Raw genomic sequence first — 13,020 nt, 5'->3', positions numbered from 1 at the left:
TGAAAAGGGTGTATCAGTTCCATGGCCTGGATTCTCGTCGGTGAAGGAGGCCCCTAACACCTTTTCCTAAGCGATTTCTTTTGCATATCACACCGTATTGTCCTCGTTTATAATCAGAGCCTTCCATTATCGCTCCCTAACACCTCTTCCTTAGCGATTTATTTTGGGTATGGCTGGTTAATATCCACATGTACGTTATTTATGAAATGACGATATTGGAGGGCTTTATGTTACACAGTAGAAGATAGTGGGGTGTAATAAACAACCTAAATCGCCCAGAGAAAAGTGTTAGGGTGCTTCCTTAGAGTGACTACCCGAATGGCGAAACTGAGTCAGCTAAAGAATAGTTGGTTTTATAATTCTCTCTCTCTCTCTCTCTCTCTCTCTCTCTCTCTCTCTCTCTCTCTCTCTCTCTCTCTCTCTCTAATAAACGGGTAATTATTCGTCGTTAATCGATTCAGGCAACAAAATTTCGATTAATATATATCCGTTTATTTTACAGGTTAACCATACAATATTCCGTTTACATGCATATAAAAACAGCCATATCCCCACCTTGAATGCTGTGCTATAAGAGATTAACACCAGATTATGATGCTAGTCACGAAGAAGTGCTGTGGAAAGGATGCAGAGCCGTTGTATTGCCTTTTTAACATTAGAATATGATGCTAGTCACGAAGGAGTGCTGTGGAAAGGATGCAGAGCTGTTGCATTGTCGTTCCTCCATTTTGTTTACTGAGCTATAACAACTGATTAAAACTAGAATATGATGCTAGTCACGAAGAAGTGCTGTGGAAGGATGGAGACCCGTAACATTGTCTTTTTAACACTAGAATATGATGCTAGTCACGAAGAAGTACTGTGGAAAGGATGGAGAGCCGTAGCATTGTCTTTTTATCACTAGAATATGATGCTAGTCACGAGGAAGTGCTAAGGAAAGGATGGATAGCCGTAGCATTGTCTTTTTAACACTAGGAAATGATGCTAGTCACGAAGAAGTGCTGTGGAAAGGATGTAGAGCCGTAGACTGATAGATAAATAATGAACAGATAGGAGGTCACGTCAGTACATAAATATATATATGGATTCTGAATGGATAGATAAATAGGTTGGTATAGATAGACAGTAGATTGGAAAGTTGATAAATTTAGATAGATGCATAAGTGGATAGATATAAAGTGAGAGGAGGGCGAGATGTCCAAGATGGCGGCCGGAAATGCTATAGACGGGCAGCAGAGACCTGAGAGAGAGAGAGAGAGAGAGAGAGAAGAGAAGAGAGAGAGAGAGAGAGAGAGAGAGAGAGAGAGAGAGAGAGAGAGCTGTGTGCTGTTTCCTGCCTTCAGCCGTAGTGAAATAGGGAGCACAATTTCCTGCCTTCCACCCTCTTCATTCCACCCCACCAGTCCACCTCCACCAGAGAGAGAGAGAGAGAGACTTGAGAGAGCCCATAGCAAGGGACTGATGGAGGGAAGGTGGAGGAGTGCTGGAGATACGGGATGGAGAGAAATGGTGGAGATATTCAGTGGTGAGAGGGAGTTTGGTGGAGTGTTGGAGATGCTGGAGAGAGCTTTTGGTGGAGAGGTGTGTGGTGGAGGGAAGTAGAGGAGTGGTGGAGAAGCGAAATGGAGATAGGGTGTAGAGTAGTGAAGGGGAGTGATGTAGAGGTGGAGGGAAGAGGGTTTGATGGAGAGAAAGAGAGAGAGAGAGAGAGAGATTGTGCTTGGAACTTTCTTTCTCCTGAGATTCATGTTCTGAAAGAACTCTGAGCTCCGTGGGAAATGATGATGATGATGATGACGACGACGATGGTGGTGGTGGTGGTAGTGAAAGTGAAATTATGATGATGATGGTGATGATGATGGTGGTGGTGGTGATGATGATGATGATGATTTTGATAATGATGATGATGATGATGATGGTGGTGGTGGTGGTGGTGATGATGATGATGATCTTGATGATGATGATGATGATGATGGGTTGGCGGGGGAGACTGAGGTAAATAGAAGCTCACCTCTTTTATTGCATGATTTAGGCGGGGAGCGATCTCAGGGTTTTCTTGCCTTAGATTTTTGGTTGAAATTAATGGTGTGTGTGTGTGTGTGTGTGAGGGAGAGAGAGAGAATATCGGTGAACGGGAGTGTGTACGTGAGAGTATGTGTGTATGTAAGAAAATGTACGTGTGTGTGGATGTGTGGATGTATGTGACTGTGTATATTTGACCATGTGTAAATGTGACTATGAATGTGTGTGTTTATGTATGCATGTATGCTTGCGTGTATGTATGTATATGTTACCTGGAAAACTCTTCAAGGATACTCTGTCTGTCTGTCTCTCTCTCTCTCTCTCTCCTCTCTGTCTCTCTGTCTCTGTCTGTCTGTCTGTCTCTCTCTGTCTCTCTCTCTCTCTCTCTCTCTCTCTCTCTCTCTCTCTCTCCAGAACAAGAGAGTGTGTGGGTGGAGCATTAAGCTTTACCTCCCTCCCTCCCTCCTTTTCTCTCCCTCCCTCCCTCCCTCCTTTTCTCTCCCTCCCTCCCTCATCTTTAACTTGTACAGAAAGGGTGCTTGAGGGGGATTATGGACGTTTTCTCTCCCTTCCTCCTCTCTCTCTCTCTCTGTCTCTCTCTTTCTCTTTCTCTCTCTCCTGTTTTTCTCACTATTTTCTCTTCTTTCCGAGCCTGTCCTTGCCTCTCTTCACCACCTTTTTCTTCCACATTCTTCTTTTCTTTCCTTCCTTCTCCATCAGTCTTCTTTCCTCTCCTCCATCATCCCCTCCCCCTCCTTCCCTTCCTCTCTCTCTCTCTCTCGGCTTACTAGAAACCATTCATAAACCTCATCAGACCGAGAACGTCTTTTCCTTATTATGTAGGGTACTTAAGATTTTTTCAACGATATATACAATATATATATATATATATATATATATATATATATATAGAGAGAGAGAGAGAGAGAGAGAGAGAGAGAGAGAGAGAGAGAGAGTGAGAGTAACTAGGCAACCACTTGGTATGTTGGAATGACAGAACCACCTCTCCCTCTCTCTCTCTCTCTCTCTCTCTGTATATAATATATATATATATATATATATATATATATATATATATATATATACAGTACATACAGTATATATATCCATTTATTTTGTTCTTTCCAGTAGCCCTGCTTTACTTTGTCTAATTTCCTCTTCTTCCATCTCAACCCCTCTCCCTCTCCCCTTTTCTCTCCTTCCCTCCTCTGTTTTTCACAGGTGTTGTGGCAGGACAGGTACGGTAGTAATTATTATGACAATGGTAGTGAACAAGGAGGGGAAAACTCTGCGGTAAAGATGAACCACATTTCACCACGAGTATGTAACTTAATGAAGCTATCCTAACTTGAGAGAGAGAGAGAGAGAGAGAGAGAGGTTGTATATGGCCGCTGATGTGTTTTTTAGACGTTATTTTTCCTCACTGACGAGATCGTATACCATATTATCACCATGAATGAGATGCCGTGTCTGTCAGTACTACTCATGTGTGTTTTCCTGTATTGTAACAACTTTGACAAGGAGCTACACTACAACCAGTAAAAATGTAGTTAGTTAAAAAAAGTTTGTTCTCTGATATTACAGAAAGGTCTAGAAATGATTGCGAATATTTTACAGATCACAGTCGAAGCTTGGCCCTGTCACCTCTTGTTAACCATTACTGTAGTGACTTATTCTGTCTTGGTTGTAGGAGACACTGAAATAGAGGGATTTTAAGTATCCATCATTAGCTGTTTCTGAGTTACTTGGGGACTAATTTAAGCTGAATATTTTCGTCTGGTACTAGTAATGAGAAAAAAAAAACAAAGGGTATCGGAGACGTTAAATTATGATGTTCCCTCCCACCTATGTTATGATTTTCTTTCTCTCCCCCGCAGGCAACCTCCACTACCCCCCTCTACCACCACCACCTTCACCACAACAACAACTACCATCATCGGATCCCTCACCAACTCCAAATTCAGTCAAATCCAATAAAAATCTCCAGTCCCGAAGAGACATCCCGCCGCCGAGACAGCCCATCGTTGCCTGGTGACGTCAGCCGCGGGGGAAGAGGAACCACGACGGGGGAAGAGGAGGCAAAGGACGGTCATCACTCAAGATCAGCTTAATTCTTCAGTAATTCACACCGTATCGTCAATTCCCCATCTCTATTCTCCATTTTGGACTGAAATCTGGGAGGCAGGGATATATGAAACGAAGGTAGCGGGAAATTACGCTGGGAAAAATAAAAATCCACACTCACAGTTGTAACCGTTCGTCAGTTTTGAAGGCGCTTGAAACCGGATTATGAGCGAGTGTAAACAAGAGCACATTTTCCACCTCCCGCCTCTTTTCAAGCCCTTACCAAGTGATCCTCTTCCCCCCAAGCGAAAGTCGGCGGTGCAGGAGTGATCAGGAAGGCGAGGAAGAATAATTTAGTGCCCGATTAACGTACTGTAGTGTTGTTTGAAAGTGTGTAGCGTGTGAACGGGAATTCACCACCACCACCACCACCATGCCCGGCTTGGACGCCCTTATCGCCCTCAAGGACCGTGCCAAGGAGGTCAGGGAGAGGTTTAACATCAGGTCAGTCATTCAAACAGTTTTTTATGTTTGCACGAATCTCTCTCTCTCTCTCTCTCTCTCTCTCTCTCTCTCTCTCTCTCTCTCTCTCTCTCTCTCTCTCTCTCTCTCTCTCATTTTCATCTGTTGACGTATGTAATTGTAATCCTACCGCCATATTTGTTTTGACGTGCAGTTCAAAATATTACTTTTCTTATTTTGTTTAGTGTGTGTGTGTGTGTGTGTGTGTGTGTGTGTGTGTGTGTGTGTGGTCATAACTTTCATGCCTAAAGTGTATTACAACTATTTTCAGTATTTTTGGCAGACAGAGAAAGTGGTTTTGATAATTTGACCTGGACTGATGAAATGAAAAAGAAACGTAGATAATTGACGAGTGATAATCAAGGAAATATTTTAGTTCACCTTATGAGCTTGTGTGGACAGAGAGAGAGAGAGAGAGAGAGAGAGAGAGAGAGGTGCTTGGGGATAAGTTTTAATGAAGAAAGTTAATCAAAAAGGTTAGGGAGGAGTGAAATGAAAAGAGAACAGATGGGAAGGGAAGTGGGAAAGAAAGAATACAAGAAAAAGGAAATAAAGGAGGAAATAGGGAAAGCAGATCAAGAAAAGGAATAAAGGAGAGTGTAATAGGGATAGTAGATTAAGAAAAGGAATAAAGGAGAGTGTAATAGGGAAAGTAGATTAAGAAATGGATTAAAGGAGAGTGTAATAGGGATAGTAGATTAAGAAATGGATTAAAGGAAAGTGTAATGGGGATAGTAGATTAAGAAATGGATTAAAGGAGAGTGTAATAGGGAAAGTAGATTGAGAAATGGATAAAAGGAAAGTGTAATGGGGATAGTAGTTTAAGAAAAGGATTAAAGGAGCGTGTAATAGGGATAGTAGATTAAGAAAAGGGAATGAAGGAGAGCGTAACAAAGAAAGGAAGATACGGAGAGGGAAGGAATATTGAAGGAAAAATGAAATAAGTAGGATTGAGAGGCACCGTATTGTATTAAGAAAAGGAGTAACACTTAAGCTGCAATGAATCAGTTAAAAAAGATTGTGTGACTGTAGATGGAAAAGAAAACTAGAGTTGTCCCGATCATAAAAAGGTTAATGGTACCACCAATTTAAAGTTAGGTTCATGTAACTTCCTCAGCTAAAATAATAATAATAATAATAATAATAATAATAGTAATAATAATAATAATAAAATCGTCTGAAGTTAGATTAATTAGAACGGAAGAGCTGTCTCGACCATAAGAGGGTTAAGGAAGGATAAAGTAAGGGGAGAAATAGGCTAATAAAGAAAGTAGAAAAGGTTAAGGAAGAACAAAGAGAGAAATAAAGAAGTAAAGAAGGAGGCAATGGAAAGGAAATGGGTATGTGACGGAGGAAGTATATTAAAGAAAAAATAGAGAAAACTTTAAATAAGAGTTAAATGGCACAAGATTAAGGAGGAGAAAAATAAAGTAAGAAATAAGGTAAAGAAAGAAGGAATGGCGTAGCTAGAGTATAAAGAGATAAGTGTAAGAGTTGAAGGATGTTGTTTTTCTCAGAGTTAATTAAGAAACACATCAGGGGAGAGGAAAATTAAGGAAGAGAGGAGAGGAAGGAGGGGAAGGAATGGACTATGTCTCTTCTTGTTATTTTGGTTCGTTCTTAACCAGTTTCCTTCCCTTCTTCTGTTTTCCTTCCTTCCTTCCTTCCATCTTTACTTCCGTCGTGTCTTCCTATTTACATACCCACCTACCTACCTGCCTGCCTGCCTGCCTGCCTGCCTGCCTACCTACCTACCTACCAGCTATTCTTTCTTCCTTCCTCCATGCCGAGTCTTTTCCTCTTGCCATTCTTTCCTTCCACACCTTTTTGCCCACCTTTCTCGTTCCCTTCCTGTTCGCCTGTATACCATCCCCTTTCCCTCCCTCCCTTCCTTTCATCCTCTCCCACTCGCCCTTCCTCCCTCCCTATCATCCTCTCCCTCCCTTCTTGCTCTCTCAGTCTCCCTTCTTAGATGCTCAATGTGAAACGTGGAGAGCAGTTCCCCTAGAGTTTTTTTTTATTTTTTTTTTTTTCCCCCATTGCGGTTACCATGGTGATATATTGTGTTTAGTTCCCTGTGATGGCCAGTGATTTTGGTTTTATAGGCTTAATATTTTTTTTTTTGCCTGTATATCTAATTAATCTTTCTCTATATCTACTTTTTATTTTTTTAGTGTTGTGTGTTTAGGTTGTCTTTATTTTTAGTGAGAATACCTGTCTTTTTTCTTTCTTTCTCTCATTTTCTTTCGTTTTTCTTTCTTTCTTCCTGCTTGACGATTTCGTTCACCTGAAGGGATTATTTTTTTTGTTCATGTTACTTAAATATATATGTGTGTGAATGTGTAACTGTTAAGGTAGTTATATAGGGTGCTAGAAGAGAGAGAGAGGGAGAGAGAGAGAGAGAGAGAGAGAGAGAGGGGGGGGAGGGGAAGGGTGAGGGAGAAAGATTGAATCAGGGTAGTGGTGGTGCAGTTTAAAACGCCCCTCTAAATGTGATCAGAGAGAGAGGGAGAGAGAGAAGCGTGGTTACAGGGCTTTCAATATCATCCAGTGGTGTGGTCGCAATATTTTTTTTTTTTTAACGTCGGTGAGTCGCAAGGAAGAGCGATGAAGAATATTGACGAAATTTGGCTCTTAATCTGTTTCTTCCTCAACTGGATTAGATTTGCAGCCTTATCATCAGCAGTCCCCTCCCCTACCACTAAGCCGCCATCTCCCTTGCCTTCGTCTTCCTTCATTTTTTCCCTTATTTATTTATTTTTACCGTCCAGTGTTTTCCTCCCATATTGTCCAGTCTGCCTTCCACTCATTCCCCCTTCCCCGTTGCCTCCCTTCATTCCTCTCCCCCATTCTCCCTACTTTCTCTCCCTTCCGTCTTTCATTCCCCGTCTCCTCTCTCTTGGGCCACTACTCCATCTCTCCCTGTTTCGTCACTCCCTACCTCCCTACTTACCGTAATACCTACCTACTTACCTACCGTCCTGCCTACATATTTACCTGCCTTCCTACTTACCTACCTTCCTGCCTACATATTTACCTGCCTGCCTACTTACCTACCTTCCTGCCTACATATTTACCTGCCTGCCTAGCTACCCATGTCACTCCCTCTGTTTAACTGTTTTCATTTCTCCTTCCTTCTGCTTCTCTTCTGCCCCCTCATCTCTCCCTCCCCTACCTGTCTTCTTCCTTCCTCTCTCCCTCCATCTGCCTCCATCTTTCCCTCCCTCAACGCTGTCTGTATCCTCCCTTTTCTCTCCCTTATCATCTTCCTTTCACCCCCTCTTCTCCCTCCCAAACCATCTCAACCATCATCCTTTCATTTCTCTCCCAGTCTCTCCCTCCTCTTACCTCTTTACATCCTCCTATCTACCTCCCTTCTTTCCTCCCTTCCTCCCTCCCTCTTGTGGGGTGTAGGGGAGGGGTAGGGGTATGGGGGAGAGGTAGGGGGTGTGGAGGGAGGGATGGTGGGAGGGAGGGGTGTGTGTGATGAGGCGGTGTAGCGTGCCTTTGATCACCCCTCCCATGGGACTCTTACCAATTTGTCCCGAACCACCCAACCCACCCCACCCCATCCCAGGATCATCTCACCCACCCCACCCTCTCTAGGATCATCTCACCCACCCCACCCTCTCTAGGATCATCTCACCCACCCCACCCTCTCTAGGATCATCTCACCCACCCCACCCTCTCTAGGATCATCGCCCCACCCCGACCACTGCATCCCCTTTCCTCCCCACTGTCTCACCTCCCCCATCCTCCCACTATATGCACCCCGCCCCTTATATATAGTCTGCTTCCCTTTGCTTTCTGTTGTCTGTCCGTCTCTCTGTCTATCTATCCATCCCTTTTTACCTTCCCTTGCTTGCCTACCTTCCTGTCTGTCTGTCTGTCTCTGTCTCTGTCTGTCTGTCTGTCTGTCTGTCTGTCTGTCTGTCTCTGTCTCTGTCTGTCTGTCTGTCTGTCTGTCTGTCTGTCTCTGTCTCTGTCTGTCTCTCTCTCTCTCTCTCTCTCTCTCATTTCCTGCCACCCACCCCTCCTCACCTTACACATCCCCCTCCTTCACCTCCGCGTCATCTCACCCACGCTGCCAATCATTTCCTCTTCTAGTTCGCCCCTGGATCCGCGGTGGCTTAGTCTGTAAGGCCTCAGACTCTCCGTTCTCGGGATCGTTTGTTCTGGGTTCGATTCCCTTATACGTTGGTCCCTAACTTGATAAAAATGATAAAAAAATCGTGTAGGTGAGGTCGCTCACCATCCACTCACTTGATGTAGTGCTGCTCTCGGGTGTCTGCCTTTTCCTCTCCTCCAGCCTTCTTTCCTTCCATCCTCTTCTATCTTCCTTTCCTTCATTCTTTCCTCGTCCTTCTCCCTGCGGGTGACTTTGCACTCCCTTTTCTGTCTTTCCTTCATTCTTTCCTCTTCCTTCTGCCTGTGGGTGCCTCTACACTGAGTGACAAGCCTAATGGTTTTCTGTACACCAGGAAACCATTTACTGCGCTGGGTGGTAACCATATAACCAAATTTTGGCGCCTGGTGGTTTAGTGGGTAATTGCGACGCTCCAGTCGGATTGAGCCGGTGAAGGTTTATATCAAAGGGATGGTTGGGGTTTATTGCTCATGTAATGCCACTCAGGGATGAGTGAGGCTGGTCACTCATCTTAAATGTCAGGACCAACTTGCCTAGCCCCGGGCTTCTACGCTCCTCATGGGACAATGTAGGATTGGATGATGGATGGATAGATTTTTTATATAATTGAAATGGAAAATGGAGATGATTTGTTACTCCTCCACGGTGAGAGGCCTTCCACCCCTCCTTCCTTTCCTCCCTCCTTCCCTCCGTTTCTCCCTCCATTCCTTCCTCCCTCCTCCCTCCCTCCCTCCTTTCAGTCGAGTGACCGGAGGCGTCTTAGTTTAAATACATGACAGGCTTACCTCCCTCCATCCCTTCCTCCCCCTCTTCTTTCCTCTTCCTCATTTTCCTCCCTCTCCTCTTTCCTCCCCTCCTCCCCTCTTCTTTCCTCCCTTCCTCCCCTCTTCTTTCCTCCTTTCCTCCCCTTTTCCTTTCTCCTTTCCTCTCCCCCTTCTCTCTTTCCTTCCATTTTTTCCGTTTCCTCTCAATCCCTTTCTCCCTCTTTCTCTTTTTCTCTTCCTATCTTCCTTACCCACTCACTCACTCACTCACTCACTCACTAACTCACTCTATTATTCATTTGCCTTCTGTGCTTCCTCCCTCTCTCTCTCCCTCCCTGTCCTTTTTGTCTCCAATTTTTCTCTCCCTCTTTTCTCTCTTCCTCCCTACTTTTCTCTCTTCCTCCCTACTTTTCTCTCTACCTCCGTACTTCCCTTTCACCCCCCTCCCTCCTATTCTCCCTTCCTCCCTCTCTCCTTGCTCCTCTTTTCCGACCCTCCTTTTCTCCCTCCCTGTCCCCCGATAAGCTCCCTGGAAGATACTGATAAGAGGATACTTTACTGGAAAGGAGGGAGAGAAGAGGGAGGAAGGGAGGGAGGAGGGAGGGAGAGAAGAAGCATATAAGGGAGGGAAGGAGGGAAGGAAGAAGAATATAAGGGAGAGAAGGAGGGAGGGAGGAAGAATATGAGGGAGGGAAGAGGAATATAAAGGAGGGAGAGAGTGATGGAGGAAGTGGGAAAAGTTTAGGGGGGGGGTGACGAAATAGACTACAGGAGAGAGAGAGAGAGAGAGAGAGAGAGAGAGAGAGAAGGGAGCGAGACAATGAAGGGAGAGGGGAGAAAGAGAATAGAGAAAATGATTAAAACTGGTTATTAAGGACTTTGGATTAATTGACAGCATCTTCCAGTAATTAGAGAGAGAGAGAGAGGGTGAGTGAGTGAGAGTTTGCAGTTATTACATGTACAAGAAACAGTTAACTTTGATTAATAGATTGATATATAGACAGATAGAGTGACATTAATCGATACTGAGATAGGATGAGAGAACTGTGTGTGTGTGTGTGTGTGTGTGTGTGTGTGTGTGTGTGTGTGTGTGTGTGTGTGTGTGTGTAATCAAAAGTTTTCATATTTCCCGCGAAACTCCTTAAAAAACGTAATAGCTTCCCCTTTTTTAAAAATCCCCCGACATCAGTTTTCTTTGATGAGGCACCCACTCCGTTTTCTTTCCATTTTAGGTCCTTCAGTACGAAATATTTAAGTATAGCAAGATTAATGTATTCTTTCTCTCTCTCTCTCTCTCTCTCTCTCTCTCATTCGTCCATTTCTCCATCTTTTTTTCCCTTTCATCTTTTCTCTTTCCCTCATTTTCATTTCTCTTTTTTCCTGTCTCTTACTCTTTCCTTTCCTCACTGGTTTTCTTCCTTCCCTACCTACTTTCCTTATTTCGTTTCTTCCTTCTCTACTTCCTCTTTTCGTCCCTTCCTGCGTGTGTCCATCCTTCCCTTCCTTGCTTCCCTCTTTCTTTTTTCGGTTCCCACATTCCTCCCTTCATTCTTTCCTACCTCTGCACAACACCTTCCGCTCCTTTCTCTCTCTACCTCCTTCACAACCCCTTTCTCCTCCTCCTCCTCGCACCTTGCTGTCTGTGTTTGTCCATAACATTGCAGTGATACACGGAATTTCAATTTTATGCCTTCAGCTCCTCCCATTGGTCTTCTTTCCTTCGTTATGTTTCTCCCTTTCTCCCTTCCTTCCTTCCTTCCTCCATTCCTTTAGTTTTTTTCTCCCTCCCTTCTTCTCATCATCTGCCTACCTACCTATCTATCTACCTACCTACCTCGTTCTTCCCTTCCTGTCCCCTTGTCTCTCCCTGTCTACCAGTCCCTCCCTCCTTTCCTTTCCCTCCCCCTCCCCATGCCGTACCGTCCGTGTCCGTGCGTACGTACCGGCAATACACGGAACCTCAATTTCACGCTTTTAACTCCGCCACCGCCCTCCTTTTGACGCCCCTCTCACGCTCCTCACGCTCATACTGGCGGGTGCTGGCAAGTGCTGGAAGGTTGCTAGGTACCAGTGCTGAGTGCTAGGTGCTGAGTAGTATTGGCGGGAACGGTTAAGGAATTGCTGACTGCTGCTAGGAAGGGCTGGAGAGTTGTCAGGTGCTGGGAGTAAGTGCTGAGTGCTGTGTGGATGCTATGTGTTGGTGCGAACAGTTGAGGAATTGCTGATTGCTGCTAGGAAGTGCTGAAGGGTTGCAGGGTGCTGGGAGTAAGTGTTGCAAAGGAGTATAAAGGAGAGCAGACAGCAACAGACCTGCTAGTCCTTTCTTGGCTGTTTGGTATAGGGAATATTGTAACTATACCCTTTCTCAGGAAACATGAATGCGAGAATTTTACAAAGCCTTTGCCAAAATCGGAACACGAGTGACCGTGTGAAGGATTAAGAGGTCCCCTCGGGATTCTGGACCTTCCTCCTTCCCTCTTCCGTTTTCTTTCCTCTACACACACACACACACACACACACACACACACACACACACACACACACACACACACACGACGCTTAAATAATAAAACAATGTGTAGCCTCTATTTATCTGTCAGTGTCCTGATATCGGTCCATATGAGGAGGGATGGAGGATGGGAGTGGCCCGGGTCGGAATGTGGGGAGGGGTTGGGAAGCCATGAAAGATGAAGAAAAATTATTTTATTTTATTTTATTGTTTTATTACTATTCTTTATGAAAAAACATAAAGTGCTTTACAATAGTATTACTGATCGAAGGATCAACAGTAGCATTTCCTTAATAAATATTCATTATATTCTAAAATTTACATTGAAAATACAATCTCTCTCTCTCTCTCTATCACTCGATATTCATGTCTCCCTCATCTAAACCTTCTTCTTCACTGGTGGAATCCCCCTCACCCCATCCCGTTAATCCGATCCCTCCTCTTCCCTATAGGTTACTCAGCTATCACTATGAAAAAACATACACACACACACACACACACACACACACACACACACACACACACACACACACACACACACACACACACACACACGACGCTTAATTAATAAAACAATGTGAAGCCTCTATTTATCTATCAGTGCCCAGCAGGGGCACACCAAGGAATTTTCTAAGGGGGGGTCCCCATTTGCCAGTTTCCTGAAGTTTACATATAAGTTTTATAGTTCTAAGTTGTGTGTGTATATATATATATATATATATATATATATATATATATATATATATATATATATATATATTCTGATAGAATGATAGATTTTTTGGTAGGTCGTCAGTTATTTAAAAAAACGTGTTTGTTTATATATATCGTTTTAACAAAGTAACAAAGAACAAGCCATTCAGTCTCAACCCTATTCTGTCCAGATTTCTAATCACGGCACAAAGACGGAGAGAAACAAGGGACAGGTGAAGTGGGAAGTCCTTAGGGATAGGGAAGGAATTTTGGGTAAGGAAATAGAGGTCACAATGGGA

The 13,020-nt window shown here is 43.9% G+C and overlaps 1 protein-coding gene across 1 annotated transcript in view; it reads left to right on the top strand.

The window, feature by feature from the left end:
- Window positions 1-4,519: 4,519 nt before the first annotated feature.
- LOC145399015 (vesicular glutamate transporter 1-like) overlaps window positions 4,520-13,020 on the top strand; it is a 111,531-nt gene continuing 103,030 nt past the window's right edge. The window contains 1 exon segment of the mRNA XM_080271744.1: window positions 4,520-4,590. Within this exon segment, the coding sequence (XP_080127870.1) occupies window positions 4,520-4,590 (71 nt within the window).

Source organism: Coenobita brevimanus, chromosome 47, assembly GCF_032717465.1.
Source record: "Coenobita brevimanus isolate Jiangsu-jjx chromosome 47, ASM3271746v2, whole genome shotgun sequence".
In the NCBI taxonomy this organism is placed as follows: Eukaryota; Metazoa; Arthropoda; class Malacostraca; order Decapoda; family Coenobitidae; genus Coenobita; species Coenobita brevimanus.
The sequence above is the reverse complement of the archived record's forward strand: the minus strand, read 5'-3'. Positions and strand labels throughout refer to the sequence as shown.